Source organism: Echinops telfairi, unplaced genomic scaffold (genome assembly GCF_000313985.2).
Source record: "Echinops telfairi isolate 266 unplaced genomic scaffold, ASM31398v2 ScPeMD7_18;HRSCAF=68, whole genome shotgun sequence".
Classification (NCBI taxonomy): Eukaryota; Metazoa; Chordata; class Mammalia; order Afrosoricida; family Tenrecidae; genus Echinops; species Echinops telfairi.
The window spans coordinates 24,300,712-24,325,146 of NW_022103915.1; the positions used below are offsets into that span (position 1 = coordinate 24,300,712).

General features: G+C 38.6%; 1 protein-coding gene across 1 annotated transcript in view; it reads left to right on the forward strand.

Annotated features, from left to right (window-relative positions):
* CEP128 (centrosomal protein 128) overlaps positions 1-24,435 on the forward strand; it is a 446,899-nt gene that overhangs the window by 151,887 nt on the left and 270,577 nt on the right. The window contains exon 14 of the mRNA XM_030884984.2: positions 2,212-2,376. Within this exon, the coding sequence (XP_030740844.1) occupies positions 2,212-2,376 (165 nt within the window). The remainder of the gene's footprint in view (positions 1-2,211; positions 2,377-24,435) is intronic.

Here is a 24,435-nt window from a genome sequence, read left to right on the forward strand (position 1 = left end):
ATGTCAACTCCCAGCAACCCTATAAGTAGAATTGGTCCTGGAGAGTACAGTTTTCCAGACTGTAAATCTTCATAGGAGTAGAAAGTCCCATCTTTCTCCCCAACACATAACCACTGCACCACCAGGGCTTGTTCGTTCACATTCTCTCTCTCTGGCATCATTTCCTTAAACTTGTTGCAAAACTTCAATGATTTGGAACGATACCGACTCAAGTTTAAGAATTTTGTATTAGCCTTAATCTCTTACAATGGTTTTATTTTCCCCAACACACAAACGTCTCCTTTCTTGAAAGCACTGTAACAGACTAAGACTAGAGTGTTGCCATAGAGCTGGTCTGCAGGCATCCACAATCCCACAGATGTGCTTCACCATTTTTTACTTGGAATAAGCCGGTGCATGAACAAACTGGAACCTTAATAGCAACAATTTTTGCCTGACCTTTATATTACTGTAGGGCATAAACCATGCTTAGTGGCACTTGCCACTTTCAGTTGGCCAGTTCCAGGCTCTCAGTGAGACATGATGCCCTTGGGCAGGAGGTGAGGGGAGATGAGCACGACTGGAGCCTGCTCTAGCCCCTCAGACGTTAAGAGCCAAGCAGCTTCCATACACGAGCTTTTTATAGGCCATAAGGAAAGTGCAAGCATTCTACTGAAACTTACGATCGTAATCGAGCAATTTTCCTGATGCGAGACTTCCATCTTGGGAATTTATTTGGGGGTTGTAAATATAGGATTGTGCATAAAAAAACCCAAAACAATTCCTTGGTTAATTCAAAATGACATCAAGTCAATGTGACTTGTGGGGTGAATTATATAGAAATTTTTGTGTAAAACTCAGTAAACTTCTTGCATTCGGAAGGTTGCTTCCAGTGAATCTATTCTTACTTAATGGATTAAGCATATAATACTTTTATAAAAACAAGTTAAATGTACAGTTATATTTCAGGCATGAAAACATGGATTTTTAAATGCACTATGTACAAATTGCCCCTGACATTACGCCTTGCACCCAGGTGGTGTTTAAAGCCTGACGATGGGTGTATGTGTACCTTTTGAGAATCAGCACAGCAGAGTCAAACGCCTGGGCCTTTTAGACAGGTTCCTAGGTTCAGATCCCGTCTCTACCTTCGCCCACTATACCCCCGGGGTATCTTCCTAACTTGTATCCCTTATTTGTCAGGTTGTTGTGAGGAAGAAATCAGGACAAACTTTTCACAAGGTCTTTTTTTTAAATTGTATCCACAAGGTTTTAGAAAACTTGCCTTACACTTATGAATGTTCATATCATTCATGGCATTTTGAAATTCTGTAACATTACATAACTGGAAATCTTTAATATCCAGAACACAGTATTCCTAATTTAAAAAATCTGATTATGGTTTTATTACAAATAATGATAAAATGAGCAGGTACTTTATTACACAGGTATTGAAATAATCACAGTTAAGCTCTTTTTCATATAAAGTTATTTGTAGTTTCTTGACTGCTACAATTCATAATCTTTATAGCCACACAAGGGTGGTGAAATTAATTATGCTACCCTCAGAATACACAATTCTTCCCTAATAATGAAGAGGAAGGCAAAACAGGAATGCTACGAAGCTTCTTTTACAGGATTGAGGAAATTGATGGGTCAATACTATCACCTCATAGTAGCTCCCTTTTGGGACACTTCCATATATTAACTCCTTCCACTCTCAAGTCAAAAATTTTTTACCTCCTTTGGGCCAAGATACCCAACTTACACTCTCACTAAACACTTTTCATTTTGTAAGAATTTTATGTAAAACATTAAGTTATTATAGTACTTACCCCACTGGCAATGAATTGGGTCTAACTCTCAGTGACCCTACAGGACAGACTGCAATTGCTCCATAGGACTGCAAAGGCTATAAATCTTTGTAGGAGCAGACTGCCTCATTTTCCTTTCATGAAGTGGCTCACGCATTCAAACAGCGCGAGCCCAATGCCTTTAGGTTAGCAGCCCAATGCCTTTAGGCCTCTTTAGTAGTGGTACTTAATAAATGTTCAGTAAATGCTGTCAAATGGTTGAAGTGTATAGAATAGTTGCCTTGTATGTATTTATAAATTGATGTATACATGCTCTGTATGCACAATCTTGAAGTATTTTCCTATTGGTACAGTGCATCATTGGTTATGTGATTTTACTGTGGTCACTAGACTTTCTTTTGTCTCCTCTTTTTCTCAGGCAGAAAGCTTAGAAGACAAGAATACAGCTAAGGTTCATCTCTGGCAGCTGGAGAAGATGAAAGCACAGTATGATAGGCTGACACAAGAATTAGCCCAGAATGAGGAAGAGAACAAAAAACTGAAGCTAAAATATCAGTGCTTGAAGGAACAGCTAGAAGAAAAGGTAAATACGCACATGGATCTGTTCTTGGAAATATTTCATGCATTAACAAATGATAATGCTAGCCCTTCATAGGAAAGTTGTGCCAACCAAAGAAATTGTAGTTTATTAGAGTATTATGATTTTGATCCTTTTCATCTATCCAGTCACTTTATTAAAATTTTTTCATATCTTTAAAAATATTTTAATGTTTATACAGAAAATATCCAAATAAGTTTATACAGTAAATTTGGTTCAACTTGAATACTTTTTATAAAATGTTTCTGTGCCACTGGTTGTAGCTGTCGTCACGTCTTCTTTCTCGTTGTTCCCATGCGTCTTGTTCGGTTTCCCTTGGTCTGGCTGTTCTTCCCGCCTGGCCTCCTCATCTATGTTTTGGTTTAAGTGCTGATCATCTGGTCTCGAATTGTTCAAGAGGCCACATTACTCATGTGTGGTATTGATGATCTTAAAAGCCAGGGTATTGATTATCTTAAAAGACAGAGTATTCTGAAACGGGACTTGGAGAAATAGCTTAAATTCTAAATTGACAGAAGATTTTACGGGGATCGTCCTGGGGGTTCCTAGTTTATCACCTGCATCTGTCGCACTTGAGGTCTGAGTTCATTGTTGTGGTGGGGCAGCCTGGTGGGTGTGTGACCAAGTCACACATTGGGCTGTCTCCTCTTTTGTCTTAAAGCAGGAACATAGAAGAAAGATGGAAAAGAAGAAAAGCGAAGTTCTATTATGCCAACTGATTTACATATACCTACTCATTTAGTTCTGCTTTGTGGGCTAGGTCTTACTGATTCTTTTAATGTATGAGAAAACTAAGCTAAAAATATATCTAATAGTTGTTAGATGCTCAGTAGCTGTTGTCTTCGTTGTATCTTAGGCTCTGTAAACTTTATTCCTCATGGTAATTTTTATGAAATTCGTGGTAGGGTAGTGGGCTATGCATTGGACTACTATTTGCAAAGTCAGCAGCTCAAAACCATCAGCAGCTCTGCTGGAGGACAATAAGGCTTTTATACTCCTATCAAGAGTTACAGCCTCAGCGACCCACAGGGGCAGTTCCACCCTGTCGTATAGGGTCATTATGTGTTGTAATGGGCTTGATGCTAGTTAGGTTTTAAGACACTAAAATTTAAAAAGGGTTACTCTTACAGCCCCACTATGCTCACTGCCTTGATATCACTGCTAACTCATTCACTGCTATCCAGTTAATTCCAGCTCACAGTGACCTTATAGTAGATGCACATATTTATTTTGAGTGACTACTCTATAGTAGGGATTAGGCAATATAGGCAGGAGCTACATGAATTCTTTTTATGAAAACAAGTTTCATGATTACAACTCATGACAACCCACGTGTGTTGGAGAAGATCCACTATGTAGAGTTTTCAGTTCCTGATTATTCAGAAGTAGATCACCTTGGGGTGGACTTGTCACATTAATGGGTGCACAATCCAGGGACATTCCTTTATTTGAAATGGGCTAGTAAAACCTAGGTGAAGGACCTGTCGTTGCATCTGGATGGTATCACAAAAGTCTTCGTAAAGCTTTAGAAGGAAAATTTTAAAGTGTCTTGCTCACTCTTCTTTTTATTGTTTGTGAAATTCTACATGTTTATGTGTATATATATGAGGGGTTACCCCCCCAAAACAACAACAACAACAACAACAACAACAACAACAACAACAACAACAACAACAGAGAAAAGCTCCACAGGGTGGGGCTTTCTTACTACGCATTTTTCCTGCTAGGCAAGCATCAAGCAACCCTCTCTGAGTTAGTGCGCCCCGTGTGTCGCCTGGGAAGGTTCTTTCTGGTCACAGTGAATTTTTTCTTAAAAGCAGCTTCACTCGAAGCTCGTTTTTTGTGATGGCCGATTTAAGGAAACAGCGTGCTGCTGTGAAATTTGGTTTCCTGCTCAGGAAAAATGCCACAGGAACTGTTGTGATGTTGAACACAGTTTATTTTTACAAGGACAGCGCTATGGGAAAAACTCTAGTGTACGAATGGTTTTCTTGTTTCAAACAAGGTGAAATGTGGATTGATGATAAAACTCGTTATGATGTCTGTCAACTTCCTGAATGAATGAAAATGTTGACAAAATTAGTGCACTTGTGCTCTAAGACCGATGATGGACCACTGAAGAGATGGGGAAGTTATCTGGATTATCTTGGAGCTTGGTTCAGCGAATTTTAATGGAAGATTTGGGAATGAGAAGGGTCGCTGAGAAATTTGTGCCTTGGGTTCCGACTGACCAGCAAAAAGAGCATCTAGTGGAAACATGCTGTGCTTTGAAAGAACAGCTCTGAAGTTTCCCAGACGTTCTTTCCAAGGTCATTACTGGTGAGGAGACATGGTGGTTTTCTTACAACCCTGAAAGCAAACATCAATCAAGTCAGTGAAAAACGCCATTGTCACCTCGCCCCCCAAAAGCTCATCAAGTGAAATCCAAGTTCACGATGGTGCGTATTTGTTTTTGTTTGTTTATGTGAAGGGCGTTGCATTTGGAGTTGGTTCCACCAGGTTAGACTGTTAAGCAAGCTTTCTATTTAGAGGTTCTGAAAAGATTGCGTAGCAGTGTGCAACCAAAAAGGCCTGATTCATGGCAGATGTGGGACTGGTTTTGCCACTATAACAGTGTTCTTGCTCACGCAGCTGTATCAGTGAGCCAGTTTTTGGCCACAAACAGCATGCCTCTCTTGACTCTCACAGCTTACTCACCCTACCTTGCTCCATGTGACTGCTTTTTGTTTCCGCAAATGAACAGGGGCATGAAAAAGATGGCAATTTGAAAACATAGGAGAGGTGATAAAACGGGGGACGTGCTGTCAGCTTTTCAAACAGATGAGTTTGAAAAAATGTTTCCAAGCATGGAATCACAGATTTGACAAATGGATTTAGTGTAATGGAGAGGTCTTTGAAGGTGATAAGGTTGCTTTGTAAAAAAATTGAAATAATAGCTTTGGAAAAAATTCCCTCTTTTTTGGTATCCCTGTGTGTGCATATGTGACTGTATAGTAGTTATTAAAATCAAGCAAATAAAATATAACTTAGTTTGGAGTTAATGTTTAAATGTGTTTAAGTTGCTAAATTTAGTTATACAATCTTGACAACAGCTGTAATTTAGATCTCATGTCATGTTTTGTTTTGATTATGTGTAATGTTCACACATATTTAATGTACCTGTTGCCAGGGCATAGTTGCTATGGAGATACTGCTAAATTTTCCAACATTCCCATAATCAAAATTTTAACAAGAAGATTGTATTAATGTGCTTATATTTTTATTTACATTTAAGAAATAATGATGAAAGTTCTGATTTGTTGAAAGATGAACATTTATTGCGCTGAGCTTAAAATAAACATTTCTTTGCTGATTTATTTGTGATGTTCCAGATATCAACACAGTTTCATACATTTATATAAATGTGCCATCCACCTTGGAATACAGCTTCAAGAATTAATGATTTTATTAATAATACAAGTTTTATTAACACTGTGTGTCAGACCTAGTGTTGGATCCTGAGGTTAGGATATTGGTAAAACACAAGTTTGCAATTCTTGAGTATATATTGATAATAATAATCCATCTCAATTGTTAACTATTGCTCAGTATTTCCAAAAGTGGATGATACTGACCCGTGGGTGGGTACTGGAATGATGGGGTGAGTAGCAGAAGCAGATGCCTACATTTTATCTTGGATTGTGGCACACAAGTTTTTAATTTTCAGGAGGTGCTGAGTAATTCTTTTTTCCTGTGAAAGGAGCTATAGGCTAAATAAATTAGAGAATCTATAAAAATGGGTACTGATCCAGAGAAAAGATGGTACCTTAAGACTAAAATGGTAAATAATTAAAAAATATAAAAGGACACCGGCAGTCATAAATATATACAATGTACATGCTTCCTTTTCTGTAGCCTTGACATAATTATTGTGTGTATTATGTTGTTTGACTTAATGGACCCTGGTAGTGCTGTTGGGTAGGTGTTGGACTCCTAGCCAAGATTTCCAGGTCTAACCCTCCAGCCACTGCACTGGGGATATTTGACCCTATCTTATCCCTAAAATTTTACAGCCTCATAAGCTCTACATTAGGGCATTATGAGTCAGAATTAACTTGATGGCAGTGAGTTTGGTTGCTTAACTGAGTTCTTTCTGTTGTCCAGTTCTTTTGTACATTTAATGAGTAATCAAAATGTTATTGGGTTGAGCTTTCCATAAATGTTGCTAAGTACTCTCCATATTACTTATGATATGTATCACTCATGATGGCTCACATGTAACTCATAATGTCCTTATGAATAACAGAAAGAAATATTTCCACATACTGTGACATTCTCTTTTTTCAATATTCAGTCCTATCAAGAATAGTTGTACAATCATTACCACAGTCAATTTTAGAACATTTTCTTATTTTGTGTATTCATTGTTTTTAGCTCTCCCCCTGTCCCCCCCCCCCATACCCCAAAGAAACCATTTATGCAGTTACTGTCCTTATAGATTTACCTCTCCTGGATTTCATGTACAAAAAAACAAAAACAAACTGAAAAAGAAAAACACATGCCTCCCCCCAACAAATCTAACAATAACTAAGTAAAACAGAGAAAAACCTCAATAGCAAAGACAGTAGAAAATATTAAAAAGTAGAACAAATTTAAAATGAGTCAAAAGGAAGATTAAATGATAAGTATTAAATTTTAACTTAACTGCATCTATAATAATTCACTTTCCAATGTATTCTGTATAATAGCAGGGGTATTTACATCCCAGGTGTATGATTAGAAGGGATTCGCCAGAGGCTTAATCTATGCATAGACTGGGCAAATGGATTTTGAGCCTTCTGCATACCAGGTGTTCACAATTTAAGCTTTGATACCATTTTTTCCTGTGGATTTGCATTATATTATTCACAACCCTGGGATCACACAGGCTAGTGTGCTTCTTCCATGTGGACTTAATTGATGCCTTGCTTCGATGGCTGCTTGTTTTAAAACAAGCCTTTAAGACCCCAAATGCTATTCTTTCTGATGGCTTGGGACCATCTAATTTCTTCGCCACACTTTGGTATAGCATCTCTATCTTCAGTGATTTCTTCCTGAGAGCAAGTATTAAGCAGGGCTATGTCATAAGAACTAATTGTTCTTAGATTAGGGCTAGAATGAAGTGGGAGCCCCAAATCCAATTATATATCTATGATTTCTATATATCTGTGGTTCATCTTAGAGATTTATCATTTTATGTTAGAAAACACTATCAATCATCCCCTGGGCCGTAACATAATTCTATCGATAGTGTCATTAATTTAGTTAATAGTATAGAATTTAAAACACAATTGAGAAAAGGAAATTATACAAACATACGCCAGCTGTGAACTGTAATAAATGAATTGTTGACTTGTACAGATTAAACTCTTACTTGACTAGACACTATTTGCACAAACATAGGGGTTGGTGATAGGGCAAAACTTTCAACACTATTCCTTGAAATTGGCAGAGCCACACCTATCCGATCAATACATGTCATAATAGAGTAAGGAGGGGATTAAAATAGTAAGTGTATGTAGTCTCAGCCCACCATTCCTTGTGTACCCTCAAGGAAAGAGATCTGAACCAAAGTCCAAGACCACCAGTCATCTTCTTCTTCCCCCCACACTAGGGAGTTTCCGCCTTGAGTCCAAGAGCTACAGGTGAGTTTTAGGTAAAGCCTAGTCAGTGTGGTTTCCACATGGAGTCCTTTTGGTGTGGTCTATAAAGAATGTTGTGACCCTCAAGAAAAGAGTCTATAAAGTCCCAGTAGTCTGTAGTACATGGCCAGGTCATCAAGGTCTAGTTAGAAACTAGGTCAAAAGGATATCGTCAGAAACACTGTACCAGGCATACTCTCCCTTTGGGTTCGATTTATGTTTGAGTATATTGATGTGGCTGTTGTGTTAGTCAATCTCCGTGAGGGTTTTCCTTGTTTCATTAGTGCTCTACTTAACCAAGTAAGATATGCTTCTTCAGGGGTTAATCTTTCCTGATAGCATATCCAAAAAGTGAGGTCAAGGCTTGCCACCCTTGCTTCTTCAGAGCATTCAGGCTGCGTTTCTTCCAAGACAGATTGGTTCATTCTTCTGGTAATCCCTGATATCTTCAGCCTTCTTCACCAACACCATAATCTGAAGGCAGTATTTCCCTTTGGTCTTTTCTACTCGTTGTCCAGCTTTCACATGCCTAGGAAGTGAATGAAAATTCTATGGCGGGGAAGCAAACAAAGCACAATCATCACTGGCAGTCATGACACTGATATAAACCTGACAGTGACTCAGTGACAGGTAATAGGGTAGGAGTGAGGGGGGATAAAGGGTAATAATTAAGATAAAGTTTTATTTAAAATATATAACAATCAAATATAATGTGGGGCACTGTTGAATAATTGAAAATGTCGACCATAAGACACTTTATAGGCAGTGAAGAATATAGATTATGAATAGGATATTAAATGATTTAAATTATTGCTTTTTAAATTGGGAAATTAGAGTACCATTGTTGCTTTGTTAAAAAATTATCAGTTTTAGCAGAACTCATTTTAAAAGCAATTTAGCCCTGGGGGACAGGGCTTCTCTACAATTGATGTGGTCATGTTGACGGCAACATATGTACAAGTGTGCTTAATACAATTGAATGATGGATTGTTATAAGACTTGTAAGAGCCCCCCAATAAAATGATTAATAAAAATAAAATAAATTAAAAACAAACAAACAACCGCAACATAAAAAGAAAATTCTGTGGCTTGGGCCAGGCACACTTAATCCTCAAAACGACGTCTTTGTTTTTTAAGATGTTAGAGCGACCTTGCCCAGTGCTGCACCTTGCTGTACAAAACAATGCTGTACATTGCTTTGCCTTCTCGATTGCTGCTTCCATAGGCATTGATTGTCTGTCCAAGTATAAGGGACCCCTGGACAAAATCAGTATTTTCTCAGGTTTCATGAGATCACTGTTGGGATAGTGTGAAGACTTTAATTTAAAGTTGAGGTACAGTCCATACTGAAGGCCATAGTCTCTGATCTTCAGAAGATCGGTGGTCCCCTTGTGAAAACAAGTGGCAGTTCCCATTAGCAGGTGATTCTGAAGACGTGTGTGTGTGTGTGTGTGTGTGTGTGTGTGTATGTATGTGTGTACATAGTGAGCAAAAAACCCAGATGGGCCATTTTATAGTTATTACTACTTTTTAAATTTGAAGACAGGAACTATATCTTGCTTGTTATTTCATTCTCAAGATAGCGATTCAGGGCTTGACACATAGTAGATAATTTTAAGTAAATCGTGGAGAGAGCGATACAAAGGGATATGTGAATGTATGTAGATATGCATAAAGATAGGGCTAGAGAAATACATATATGGATATGTGTGTATATCTAGATCTAGCTATCTCTTATCTGTCTATACATGAAGTATACCTATTAAGAAATTGATCGGATTTGTAGAAATAAAAGCTAGAAAATAAGACAAAAATCTGTTTTCAGTGAAAGAGTTTACTGGTAGCCCAAATCGTCTTATGGAAGCAGTGCTATGAACTTGATGGGGCTTGTGAGTGGAGCAGGTTTTGGTTGCAGGGCTGTTGTAATAAAAAGGGAACCCTTTCTGTTTTCTAAATATGATATTCTTGCATTACTCCAACAGACACCACAAGCACGTAGTGCTCTTTAGGCACACACCTCGTTCCTTTTGTTGTTGTGTTAATATCTTGTTGTATTGTTTTGACTGCATTCTCTTAAGTATTTTTCCCCTTCTCTTGGACAGCCTGATGACTCAATAAACTAAGAAATGTTAACACAGCACCAGAATTCAAAAGCGTAAGACCAGGAGCCTTCAGCAGTGAAAGAAGATTGTTGTGTGGCATAGATAGGCACAGAATAACAGATTTTAGCATATTTTCCTCATCTTTTCAGTGGTGACGTGTTGTAAGAACATGCATTCCGCCCCACCCCCAAATCCTCTTTCACTTTTTCAGTTTTATATGAAGAAGACAATAAGTACTCTGTAACTACTGGAATTTTTACATATTCATTAAAGGCTTACTTATGAACCTATTGCTAAAGAAAAATTTTCATAAAAGATTATTGAAAGAATTGTTTGTTAATGAGAATATCATTTAAAGTTATTCATTTGCTTAAAAATGTAAAGGAAAAATACTTGAATTTTTTTTGTTCCATATGGATCTCATTGATATTAATCTTTTAATTCATCCTGCTTTTACCTGGAAACTCTAATGTTGTCTATTCTACCAGAACTATCTCTTTATTGGTTTTACTGGAATCTGCATCACTGAAAGAGATTGTGAGTAATTAGATTATTTTTACTCAGCAAGGCAATAGTTGAGTTTATAAAATGAAAAATTTCAATGTCTGTCTTTGGATCCAATTTTTGGAATATTTCCTATTAAAATAGTAATAATTTATTAATGATACTAGCCATTTTTATAGAAATTTTCAGTTAATTATATAATTTGATTAAAGGAATGGTTTTAAATTTGAACATATTTGCATAATATTAAAAATAGTTGGTTTTTAAATTAAGAGAAAGTTATTTTCCATAATATTCTGTTTACATTAATTATATTACCTTATTGATCTTTCTCTATTTTAAAAATATGGCTATATTAAAATATTTTTGTGCAGATATGTACATATATCAGTAACAGGACAAGTTTTATGAGGAAAATGATAGAAATATTCTAAGGTCACATTTGTATGTTTAGAGCAAAACATAATACAGTTCCTTTTAAATGTTAGTGAATTATTTTCCTGATTATATTTATTTTAAATATGCAGGTAAAAAAGAAATGATAAGTATAGATAATATATTTGTTTTTTAAAGGGAATATTACAATTTTTTCATACATATGTTCATTGTAGAAAATGTAGGGTGTTAAACCCATCACTAGGCCTGCCTCCTGAGGTGGATTTGAGTGAGCAAACCTTTGACTAGTAGCTCAATTCAACAACCTAACTCACTGCCCCTCATAGCGACCTTATAAGGCAGGGGAGAGCTGCCCCTTGAGTTTTGAGACTGTAGCTGTTAACTAGGGTAGAAGCCTCATCTTTCTCCCGGGGAGAGGCTGGTGCTTTCAAACTGCTGACCTTGCAGACTGCGACCCCACCTGGTTAGCAGTGAAGTGAGTTAATTGTTTGTATCCTCCCGGCACTCCTGGATCCTTTAAGAAGATATAAGAACTCACCAGCAGTCTTCGTTCCTAACTTTGCTTCATTCAAACGTTGGTAAATTTTCATTCATAATTTTTCTATGCACACAGACATAGATTCCAATTGGAATCACGTATACTCAATTTGTAGGGATAATGGAATAGTTTTTCAAAATTAAGTTTATTTGCCACACACTGTGGTGGATACTGCTTTCTCCTTTTGTTAATTATATTTGATTCTTTTCCATGTTAAAATTATTAAGTACTATTTATATTATCTGACTGAGTACTTTCTGTGTTATGAGCTGTCATATGCCATGACTGCATTTTAATTAGAAATAGATTTATTAGAATATGCTTTTTGCTAATTAATACCCCAAGCCAGCGGCCTCTCTTCTCCTCCTTTCACCATTTCTCTTCCTCTCCCCGTGAACACAGCCATATGTGGAACTCCCGCTGGCTTTTCTTTTCCGCAAGCATGGTCGGAGAGCGTCCAATACAACATGAGGTGTGTCGACAAATGTCATAGTACTCAAGACACTTGTCCTCAGTTCATATTCTAAAAGTGGAAAAACACCTGTAATACTAATAATTCCTATGCTTCCTTTTAGTGATGAGACAATTCTGAGCCAAGGTAGGTAATGCACGTATACAAACGGTCTTAGCTGTCTGTTGGTAGAAATGGAAATATACCAATCCCATATTTCCATTGGATTAGCGTCATTAAGAACTGTTTATTTATTGTGTGTGTGTGTGTGTGTGTGTGTGTGCGCGTGTGTGTGCATGCCCTGGTGGGGCTGCTAACTACAAGGTCAGCAATTGGAACTCCTTCGCTATGCCACAGGAGAAAAAAACGAGGTGGTCTATACCTGTAGACATTTACAGCCTCTGAAACTCTCAAGAGCAAGCAGTTCTACCTGTCCTATAAGGTTGCTAAGAATCAGAATGGATTTGATGGTCGTGGTTTGTCTTTCTAACCGTAGAAGACCACATACAGATTATGTAGCTTGTATGGGTCGTGTGCTCATTTCAATACCTATCTCTTTAGATGACTATATTTGCTCGTGTGCTCATTTTAATACCTATCTCTTTAGATGACTATATTTGCTCATATTCATTCAGGAGATGAAGCTACTTCCAATAAAGGGTTTTATTTGAATATTTTATGTAGTGTAACCCAAGAACATATTGTAAAACCGTAGCTATGTTTGGCCAAATATTTTATAATCAGTTTTAATCTTTAAAAAATGTGGACCTTTTAGAAATTATGATTCGTAATTAAAGTATACAAAGGTGATTGAGAAAGTTCATGGGAAAAAAGGCCACCCCCCCCCCCCAACACACACAACATAATGTTAAAATGAACTTAAAAGAGATGGAGTTTGCCCATCAGCTTTTTGTAGCCTCCTCAAAATTATGTTGCCAAATGTTAGAAATGGCAGCCGAGACTGAAATCTTCCAAGTACAGTGGCTTCCTAGCACTGCACAGATCCACGTGGTCAGAACCGCATGCTTCTGTCAGAATACAAGCAACACAAATTCCTTGTATTCCCCTCCCCCCCCAATGTCATGTCAGGCTGCCCGTAAAATGACTCGTGTTTGTGCTTCTCCTTGGGCTGTGAGCCTTGAATTTAAATTCAGTTACTACATTTTGTAGCTTACCATGTAATCTTTTATTTATTTATTTTTTACTGTGACATATTTTGGAATAGGAGTCATCAAGTCATTTTGTTAGAAAAATCTAATTAAGCCTAACATTTCCACATAAGTGTATCTGTGAGGGGAAAAACATGAATCAGTGTTATTTTAATTTTGTGTGTTGGTTTAGATTTGACCATCTGTTTAAGATTGCATTTTTTTTTTTGGTGTGGAAAAATATGTATGATTGTCAGATGTCTGTTTTTAAAAAAGGATTTCCTACTTTGCAAAATAAGAGTCTCATGTTTCGGTTGAAAAAACGATTTGATAGTAGCAGGCAAAACTCTGATTTTTGATTTCTCTAGAAAAAAGCAGAGTGGACAAAACACACTGTTGATTTGTAGCATTTACTCTAGTGTTTGCAATTGCATTTTAGTTGACTTTTAGTCCTACCCTATTCTTTTTTTTGGTGCTTTATCATCTTAACATTATATAAGTCAAATGGTGGTTACCCCAAAGTATTTGGAATCAATTTTAAATCAGGACCTCTGAACACTGACTAGAATCTTAGGAATCATTTTCTGTCAGATTCTTGTCACATTATTAACAACAATAACAATAAGATAATAAAAATGTTAGATTAAAGATAAATTTATATTTTTTTCTGTTGTCATTAAAAGTCATTTTCATTGAGTCAGTTATAGTCATTGAGTCCAGGTGGTCTTGACTTTTATCAAGAATTAACTGAAGGGGAAGGTGAGAAAGGGGAGCCCATCACAAGATTCGATATATAGCACCCCCCCCAACCCCTGGCCCAAGGGGATGAATAACAGAAATGTTGGTGAAAGGAGACAATGGACAGTGTAAGATATGAAATAACAATAACATTACATAATTGATCAAGGATTCAGGAGGGTGGATGGGTGGGGGAGGGGGGGGGAAAGGAGCTCATACCAAGGGTTCAGGTTGAAAATGTTTTGGAAATGATGATGGCAATATACGTACATATGCTTGATACAATTGGTACATGGAATGTTATAAGAGCTGTAAGAGCCCCTAGTAAAATGATTTTTTTTTAAAAAGACTGATACGTTGGGGGCCTTATTATGTAGGAAACACAAAGGCTTATCATGAAGAAATAACTTTGGAATGTACAGGCAGGTGTAAAAGTGCTTTTGGGGAGGCATACAAACGCTTACGACCATGGAAGGGTCAAGAAATAAGCACTTAAGCATCCATCTGGTCTCTGTGTTCCACACTGGAATACTAGTATCGAGAAATCATTTCCAACTCTGCCCCATTGGCAATGACTTCTAACCATTTCAATCCAAGAGGTTGCTTTCAAATGGATTCTACGCGTTAAGTCAAAGTTGGTCCCTCTTAGTGTCACCATTATGTAGATTTATTAGGTACATTCCTTAATAATCTTGTGCTATTAGTTGATTTCATTTTCTTCTTCAGTTGTAAGTAATCTCTGTAGTTTAGGTGCTACATTAAAAAGTGCTATATTATTTACAACGTGGAAAGCCAACGATGACAGGTCACATAAAGCCTTTTGTATGACGATGTCTATCCATGAGTGATTGAAGTTAAGTGGTTTTAGCTGGCTCTGGTAGCTAAGGCAGGACAGTGTTTTCTTCTGGAGTACAAGGGATTGCTATGAGTTGGAGGTGATTTGACAGTATCTAACAACAAAAACTAGAAGGAATATAAAATCTCCAAATTTGTTTCTATTGAATTTTTCTTCCATCGATATTTATAGTGCTTACTGACTCAATTTGTTGTGTCACCTAATATTGAATGGGCAGTAATCTGTAAGTTTTAGAATAAAACAAAACAAAACACAGCAAATAGACTGGGACAGACTTATCGATATATATGATTATTATGCATTTGTATCATGAGATTCACTTTTAAAACTTGTATGTTCTTTCGTAAGAATGATGGTACAATTAAGTATCCTTCAAGCAACAGAGAAGGATAAGATCCTGACAATTTTTAAAGACACAGCAAACTTATAAGCATTTCTCTTGAGTTGTTTGATATTTATTCTCTTTTGAAAATTAAGCAACATTTGTTCCAAATGCATAATGCGAAACTCTCATTGTTCGTTTCCTTGTCCTTTGTTTTAAAAATAAAAATGCATTAAAAGTGACTGATTTTAAACAACTAATGTTATTTCTGTTTCCGGGCATTTGACTTAAGAGTAGTACATAAAAATTATAAAATGCCCCTAAAACTTAATGAATACATAAAATACCTTTAAAAAGTATTTTTGTTTTCTACTTTGAATATTAATTTCTAGGAATTCATCTAACATGTAATCTAGCACCGTTTGATTATGCTGCTAATGAACTTTGTAATGCTCAATAGTCTCCTAGAAAAATCACTTTTTAAATGGGGTTAGAAGTTTACATTTAAAGTTCCAATTTTGTTTTTCTTTAAATTCTGTTTTGTGAATAACTTTCATTAGCCCGCCTTAAGGTCAAGTTATGGGTAGGAAGTCTTCTACACTCACATTTTATATTTAACACACATGAAATGATAAAACAGTGTCTTTATTATGCCACTGTTTGTTTGTTTTCCCATATTACCTCCAGTATTTTCCTAGCGCGCACACACACACACACACACAGTGCATGAGGTAGGACTTTGCATATCAGATTATTTTGTTTGCCTTCACCATTTTGAGCAACGTCATCAAACCTCTCAAGGGGGTTGCCTCCCTCTCCCTTTTCTTCTCCAGCTCCCTTCAGCAAAGGTGACACCTGGCTGTGCTTAGCCTAGTCTTTCTCTTGCTCACCCTCCCCTCCTAGCCCTGGCAACCATAGCAGTCTGTTACTTTGGGTATGAAAACTTATTCTTGATTTTTTAAAAGTGGTCTCATACAATATTGTGTTCTGTTTTTTACTCACTTCCCTCAGCATAATATCCTAGAAGTCTATTCACACTATAGGTATTTCACAGTTTGTTTCTTATTCTTGAACAATGCGTAGTATCCACTTGTCTTAACAGACTAGTAATCACATTTGCTCCCCTGTAGCAGTTACATAATCTGGTGTCAATTTGAGAGGATTACAAGTGAAGGGGTGGAGTCTGGCCTGTCAACCAAGATATAACCAATGAGGTCTCTGTGTGGGCATGGCCTTCTCCTGAGAATTTTAGGAACTCCTGTATTTCCTCCTTGGAGGCAGGAGACACCTCTCTCTCTCTCCACTCATCCCTGAGAGGCGTGGTACTGACAAGACACATGGTGATACGCCCTGGGAGCTGGAGAAACCACATGGACCTACCCTGATGCAACCAGGCCTCTGGAGCAGGAGAAGCCACCTAGAAACCCCTACCAGCTCCGAGATACTTAAAACGCCACTGGATCCACAAAACTTCCAACCCACTGGCCTGTGATTGTCTTGCATTCAGCATCATTGCATGTGTTTTATGTGAAGACATTACAGATTGGTATTGGACATATGGGCTAATATTGGATTTATGGACTTGATCTGGACTGGGCTGGGATGTTTTCTCAATATTCAATTGCTCTTATATATAAACCTCTTTCTTATACACATATGAGTATCTGCGGATTTGTTTCTCTAGTCCACCCGGACTAACACATCCCCTTTCTGTGAAGGAAGTTGTACAGAGAGCACGTCTTTTTAGAGAAGGAAGATAGTACACTGAACCACACGAAACAGTCACATTTTTATTTTGGGAAAGCAATTTTCTCGTTGGAATTATGATGCTATTTTGCTTATTAAATATATGAGAGGGCTTAACAATGTTCATGGAAAATTGCCATTTTCTATGAACCTTTTGGATCCCTCTTTTTAATAAATGTCCTCTCCCCTCACACATGACCTACACCCCATTCAGTTGATCACACACTGTTCTTTTGTCTCTTACAAATTTATCCCAAGGGATTATTTTCTGCTATTTGCACCAACCATTTACTTTTGTGTCATCCTCTTGCCTCAAAACTTGCAATCATTCGCTGCAAACAGGGTGATCACCTGGCTGTGTTCAAACAAGCTTATTGAAACTCAAGAAGTTATTTGGTCAGAGATTTTACTTTTTTCATTGCTGTAAAGTTGGGACCGTAGAGAATTACTTAAAACAAAAATACTTGGAATGAATGGCACACAGAAGGATAGTTAGGTTTGAGAACTGTTGGTTGATTGACCGCTGTGTGAGGCACGATAGATAGTTACAGTGAAGAATAATAGCATCCTTCCCCTAGAGCAGTGGTTCTTAACCTGTGGGTCGTGGCCCCTGTTGGGGGTCAAATGACCCTTTCATAGGGGTTGCCCGATTCATAACAGTACCAAAATGACAGTTATGAAGTAGCAATGAAAATAATTTTATGGTTGGGGTGGTCACCACAACATGAGGAACTGTATGAAAGGGTAACTGTATGAGGAAGGTTGAGAACCACTGCCCTAGAGGAACTCCCCATGGGGTGAGGAGACAGACATACTGTAAGTGTTATGACAGAAGGTTGTGTGAGTCTAAAGGTTCCTAGATGCATGAAGAGGACTTATCTAGTCTTCCTAAGTGGTCAGGTCTTCTGACGATGTGACAATATCCATGTGGTTGAAGAAGGAGATGGGTGTTACAAATTTGTGTATCAGATGAGCAGAGCTAGTTACAGGCCCTTTTCTACCCTTTTTAGTCCTGAATAGTGTTGGATTTACAGAGTTGCAGCCCAGTTGATCCTTCCTTATAGCACCCAATAGGACAGAGCAGAACTGCTCCCTGGAGTTTCCAAGACTGTAAATCTCTACAGGAAATGATAGCCTTCTCTTTCTCCTTTGGGTGGCTGGTGGGTTTGAACTGCCACCCTTGAAGTTAGCAGTTTCAAGCCTCAACTGCAGTGACGCCAGGTTCCTTTCCCAGAGAGTGAGGGGTAGGCTAATTAGAGATTTTTTTCTCCTCTCCTTCAAATTTACTCAGGATACTGAGATTAGGACAGTTGTTTTTATAATATGTGTTTGTGCAGCTGCAATATACGACATGATCATGGACATATCTGATCTCTGGCTTCTCCGTTGCCAGGAGGGCAGAGGTCCGACATGCGTCCACACTTCCACCCTACTTTATCTATTCTCACACCAACCAGTCCTCCGAGGGCAGTCTGCGTCTATACTGAGTCTGATACATCATCGCAGTGGTCAGGCAATCCTCACAATTAAGGGGCTTTATTAAGGGAAGTCAAGATCGGCAAAGAGTAAGGAAATAGTCATTGGTCTCCTCAGCCAGCAGTCAGGTGTCTCAAGATCTCAACTACGTGGGAGCTATGTCTCTCTCTAGTAATTAGTGTCTCAGCCACATGGTTCCTTGACCTTTGCCTTCATGAACCCAGAAGCCAGCCTGTCTGTCACTCTTCCAGAATTCCATAGTCTCGGGCCAGCTAAGGCGAAAGTACCCCGTCGTCCAGGCCCGGCTTGTCTGAGTCTTCTGTGCCATAGTCTATGACGCGTTGGCTTTTGTGGCCTCCGCCACCACAGAGGGCGAACTTGCATGTCCTCTAACCAGGTCCTTCAATTTCTTTCCTCTCTTCTGCTACTTCAAAGATGGCTCATCCTTACTGGGGCTGGTGGTAAAGCTGACCAAGCCCGTCTGTTATTGTTACACGTCTGCCTGCATAGTTCCACCATCATTTCTGTGAGTCACAGAGACTTGGGTCGAAGAGCTTTATTAAGAAATCACCCTCCACCACACTAACCATATTTTGCACTTACAGAATCCGCTGTATGGGTCTTCTGTTTTTAAGCCACAGGTTTCAGAAAAGCAGTGATGATATGAGCAGTCGTTGCTATGTTATGATTTTTCCTTTTTCCTTCTAAGACCTTTTGGACTGTGATGTGGTCGTTTTCCAGGTGAAACTCTTTCCCAAACCCCATGAACTCCATTGCTTGCTACTCCTCTTTTTGTCTGAAGATCGATGCTCTGCACCTTCTGCCATGGTTGGCATTTTATCTTGGGCCTTACCTTCATTGCAAAGTCATCTCTGTTGGCATGTGGAATGTAAGCCCTCCAGTGAGTCAGAAGGATGGCTTCCAGACAGATCCAATTTTTGTTCAGGATAGTTTCATAATTTGCCTTGTAATGCTAATGTCCTGGATTTATAGTTTAGGTACAACCATTATCTTGAGTTACAGAAAATTTCTTTCTCAAAAAACTTTTAGGGGATATGTGAAAGACTAGGCTCAACAAGTCATGCTTCCAGTAACTCTGAGTTATATTGCGTTAGTTTTAATTTCAGCCTTTAATATTCTCTCTCATGCTCTACTTCTTATACTCTCTCCCTTCTCCCCTTCTAATGGAATGAGGCTGGCAGTGGGCTGGAGATATTCTTGTGCCGGCCTTTTCAGTTTAGTTTGCAGCAAAATAAAAACATAAATGTGATAGATGAACGATTTATTTAGCGAGGTGTGTGTACTGTCTTTAATGGAATGTCTCTGTTAAGGTGTGTGAAGAACTGCTTTCAATTCATATAATGATTGCATTAGGAATAAAGTGGCTGTTCTGGAAATCCTAAGACATTGAAGGAATCACAGAAGCTTTATCAAGGAGATCTTTGGACCTGTTCTCATTTTATTTACATTTGCTATGTTTTCAATAAGATGTGTCTCCTTATAATGTGTAGACTCTGGGAATATGAATGTCCTGAATTGTGAGAAGCATAATGAAAAGTCAATGTATAATTATAGCAGAATTTCTTCTCTTTTAAATTCTAGGTCAACCTAGCAAGCAGAATTTTGTTTTTAATTTTTGTGTTTTAATCATGCGGCTATGAGTAGTTTTATTATTTCCCTTAGGAACAAGTATCAACAATATAAGACTTAAAAAAAATCATTTTATTGGGGGCTTATACAACTCATCACAATCCATACATACATCTATTGTGTCAAACACATTTGTACATTTGTTGCCATCATCATTCTCAAAACATTTGCTCTCTACTTGAGCCCTTGATATCAGCTCCACATTTTCCCCCTCCCTCCATGCTCCCCCTCCCTCATGAAATCTTGGTAATTTATAAATTATTATTATTTTGTCATATCTTACACTGTCCGATGTCTCCCTTCACCCCCTTTTCTGTTGTCCATCCCCCAGGGAGGGGGTTATATGTAGATCCTTGTAATCAGTTCCCCCTTTCTACCCCACCGTCCCTCCAGCCTCCCGGTATTGCTACTCTCACCACTGGTCCTGAAGGGATCATCTGTCCTAGATTCCCTGTGCCCAGTTCCTATCTGTACCAGTGTACATTCTCTGATGTAGTTGGATTTGTAAGGTAGAATTGGGACCATGATAGTGGGGGGACAGAAGCATTTAAGAACTAGAGGAAAGTTGTATGTTTCATCATTGCTACCCTGCACCCTGATTGGCTTGTCTCCTCCCCTCCCTGGGACCCTTCTGTAAGGGGTTGTCCAGTTCCCCACACATGGGCTTTGGGTCTCTACTCCACTCCCCCTCATTTACAATGATGTATTTTGTTCTTTGATGCCTGATACTTGATCCCTTCTACACCTCATGGTCACACAGGCTGGTGTGCTTCTATCATGTGTGCTTTGTTACTTCTGAGCTAGATAGCTGTTTGTTTATCATCAAGCCTTTAAGACCCCAGACGCAATATCTTTTGATAACTGGGTACCATCAGCTTTCTTCATCACATTTGCTTATGCACACATTTGTCTTCAGTGATCATATTGGGAAGGTGAGCACACAAAGGTATGACTTTTTTGTTCTTTTATGGCTGATACATGGTCCCTTTTATACCTTGTAGTCACACAGGCTGGTGTACTTCTTCCATGTGGGTTTTGTTGTTTCTGAGTTAGATGGCTGCTTGTTTACCTGCAAGTCTTTAAGACCCCAGATGCTATATCTTTTGATAGCCAGACACCATCAGCCTTTCTTTACCACATTTGCTTATGCACACATTTGTCTTCAGTGATCGTGTTGGGAAGGTGTGCATCATGGAATGCCAATTTAATAGAACAAAGTGTTCTTGCATTGAGGAAGTACTTGAGTGGAGGTCCAACGTCCATCTGCTGCCTTAATACTAATCCTATAAATATATGCACATAGATCTATTTCCCCATCATCCTATATAAATTTATTTACATATGTACATGCCTGTATTCAGACCTCTATAAATGCCCTTTGCTTCCTAGTCCTTTCCTCTATTTTACTTTACTTTACTCTTGTCCCACTATCATGCTCAGCCTTCATGTGTGTTTCAGTGGTTTCTCTCGGTTACAATGCCCCTTGCTGAATCCCTACCAGGCCTCTCACACCCTCCTTGCCACTAATTTTGGATCACTTTTTGTTCCTTTGTTCCTGGGTTGGTCAACACTACCTCCTTTCCCCCACATCCCCATCTCCCATGTCCCCCCCGGAACCATTGGTCCTGTTGTTTTCTCCTCCAGACTGTTCATTCTGCCTATCTTATCTTGCTATACCTGCAGAGATAATAATATGCACACAAAAAACAAGGCATAGCAAGACAAAGCGACAAAAGAGAACACAAGGATGACAGCAACAAAGAAAACCAATGACCAAGAAAAAAAAATTAATTAAAAAAAAAGAAAAACCTGCAAAGAGATCAAGGTCTGATTTTTTAGCTTCAGGCATGTCCTCCAGTCAAATCCAATGGAGTGCCATGCTCTGGCCCCAAGTCTGTCCTTTATACTCCCTTGGGAGCTCCCGGCTCTGCTCCCCCCATTGTTCTGCTGCATGCCCTTAGTGTTTTGCCTTGGTGTGTTGGGGTCAGACCAACGATATAAGACTTTTATCCCCCTAACATGAAATATTCAGAAAACTCCTTGTATCGCAACAGTGGAACTATGTTCTTTTAAATGTGTTACTAATATGCGTGTTAACTAAAATTTTCTAAGAACAGACTTTGTGTGTTTATAGTATAGATACCTAACCCCTAAAAGTTTAAGATATTATAGGTGTATGAGGGCTTTTTAGGTCTTTGTTGTCTATGTTGAATGTACCAATACTTTCTACCTTTGAGTTTTTCTACCGAGCTATTCTTCCTATTTGAGGACCACGCTAGTCCCCATATCACCTGCGGATAACTTTTATGGCTTTCATCTTTCATGGATTTCTAAGGTCCATTTTTAAGTAAGACTATGATCTTTTGGCACTTTAAAAGGACGGACAGAGTGCTGGGGTGTCCTTGCATTCGGTGAGAGCGGCAGGCTCTGGACTCATAATCAAGTTACTCTGTCTGGGATCTGGGTCCTTCGTTTTTCAAATTAAAATGCTTGAGCTTGGTCTCTAAGCTTCTTTCTCGCAGTCAGCCACAGGCAGGGTTTGGTTCCTCTTTCTGTTTCCCCCAAGGCAGCTTGTCTGCTTGAGCCGCAGTCATCTGTGTTTTACTCTGAAACATTGATGCTGGCCAAAGTAAGTCTTGCACATTTCAAAATAATCTCTAACATCCTATGTCTTGCTTCTGGTTTTCTAGAAATATTGTCTTTCTGTTCATCTTGTTGTAGAATGATAGGAAATTACTACTTCTGAATTCCTCAGAAGACCACAAACTAGCCCTACTGGTCCCTAATATTGTCATTTACATAATTGATCCCCTGGTGCTTAAACATTATACCGGAGATGCTGTTTAGTTCAACTTCATCCACTTCCATGCTCCTTTCCTTTCTGAGAGCTAGGTCTGTTTACTCAGTTGATAAAGCGGTATCTAGAGCATGAAGGTAAGAGATAGCTCATTCATTATGGGTCATAGTGAGTATTCGAATAGATATTCCCAAGCCAGAAGCATGGGACATAACACGAGTGGTGATATGTCATGGCAATATTTGTTGACTCTGTGAGGGCAGGAGCCTTTTCCATCTTGTTTATTCTCTCTCCAGTGTTCACAAGGGTGCTTGACTTATATCTTCCAAAAGTATTTGTTGAAGGAATCCAATTGCAACAGCTTACGTGTAGAATGGGAAGAGTTCTTTAACTACTGGGTTTAAGGCCTTGGAGCACAGCCAGTATGATGCAGTGTCTCAAATCTGAAAAAAATAGCAGGGAAAGAACAGCACACTTACCTGGGAGCTTAGTGGGGAATTCATTGATTTGCTAACCTTCCTGATTATTGGACTTAGACTAACGGGAAATTCTAGTCTTGCCATGAACTCTGCTTCTTGAAACTTTACCTGTTCATGTGGAGACTGGATGACTACAGGTCAGAAATGGCAAAGAAGGGATTCATGAAGGGACAGGTAGTTAGGCCCACTTATCTTTACACTCCATGTGTATCCTTACATCAGTGTGTTTTATTTCCAAGGGAAGGTTGGACATGTTATCCTAATGGCTCCTGGTCTCACAGAAGAGAATAAAATAATGAGTTCTTCTGTCCTTCCTAAGGAGTGTGAACTTACAGAGTCTTTTCTGGCAATATCAGTGTTCTTGAGACCATCCCAAATGGAAATCTTTGAAACTTATTAATCAGGGGCATGTAACAGAGATCCTGAGAAAGTGATAGTGGATAAAAGAGAGAACACTGTGAAGAAAGAGAAAAGAAAGAACATTTAGAACGTCTGTGTCAATCACCTGAATATTGAATATGGGTAGTTTTGTAAATATATCAGTAATCTTTGATAGGGTGTTTTCTTTATTGACATCTTCCCAGTGCTTGGACTGCAGCCGTCTGGAGGACTTCTGTATGTGCGGGATGAACCTCCTCCCACACGGCGGTTGCCCTGGAGGTTATAGATCCACACAGTAATTGCTGACATGATCTTTACAGGGCTGAAGTTGAGTTTTCAAAGATGTTTAAATCATTCATCAAAGTGAGAGTTTAAATATGTGTATAAATATATTTTTTGGTCTCCTGGAACTAACAGTTCACTGAGAGAGACAGACACATGAATACATAATTATATTACAGCTTGATAACATTTTAAAAATATATGCAATTCTCCCTCCTCTTTCTCTCTCTCTGTCTCTCTCTGTCTCACTCTGTCTCTCTCTGTCTCTCTCTCTCTCTCTCTCTCTCACACACACACACACACACACACACACACACACACACACACACACACACCCCTACAGGTGGATGACACAACCAGTTATGATCAACTGCTAGCTTGAAGGTTAGAGGTTTGAATCCACTCAGAGGTGACTGAAGATAAGCCCAGCGATTTGATTCTGAAAGGCCATAGCCTTGAGGACCTTGCTGAGCAGTTCTACTGCTCACACATGAGCTATTCACAAGTCAAGTGGACTT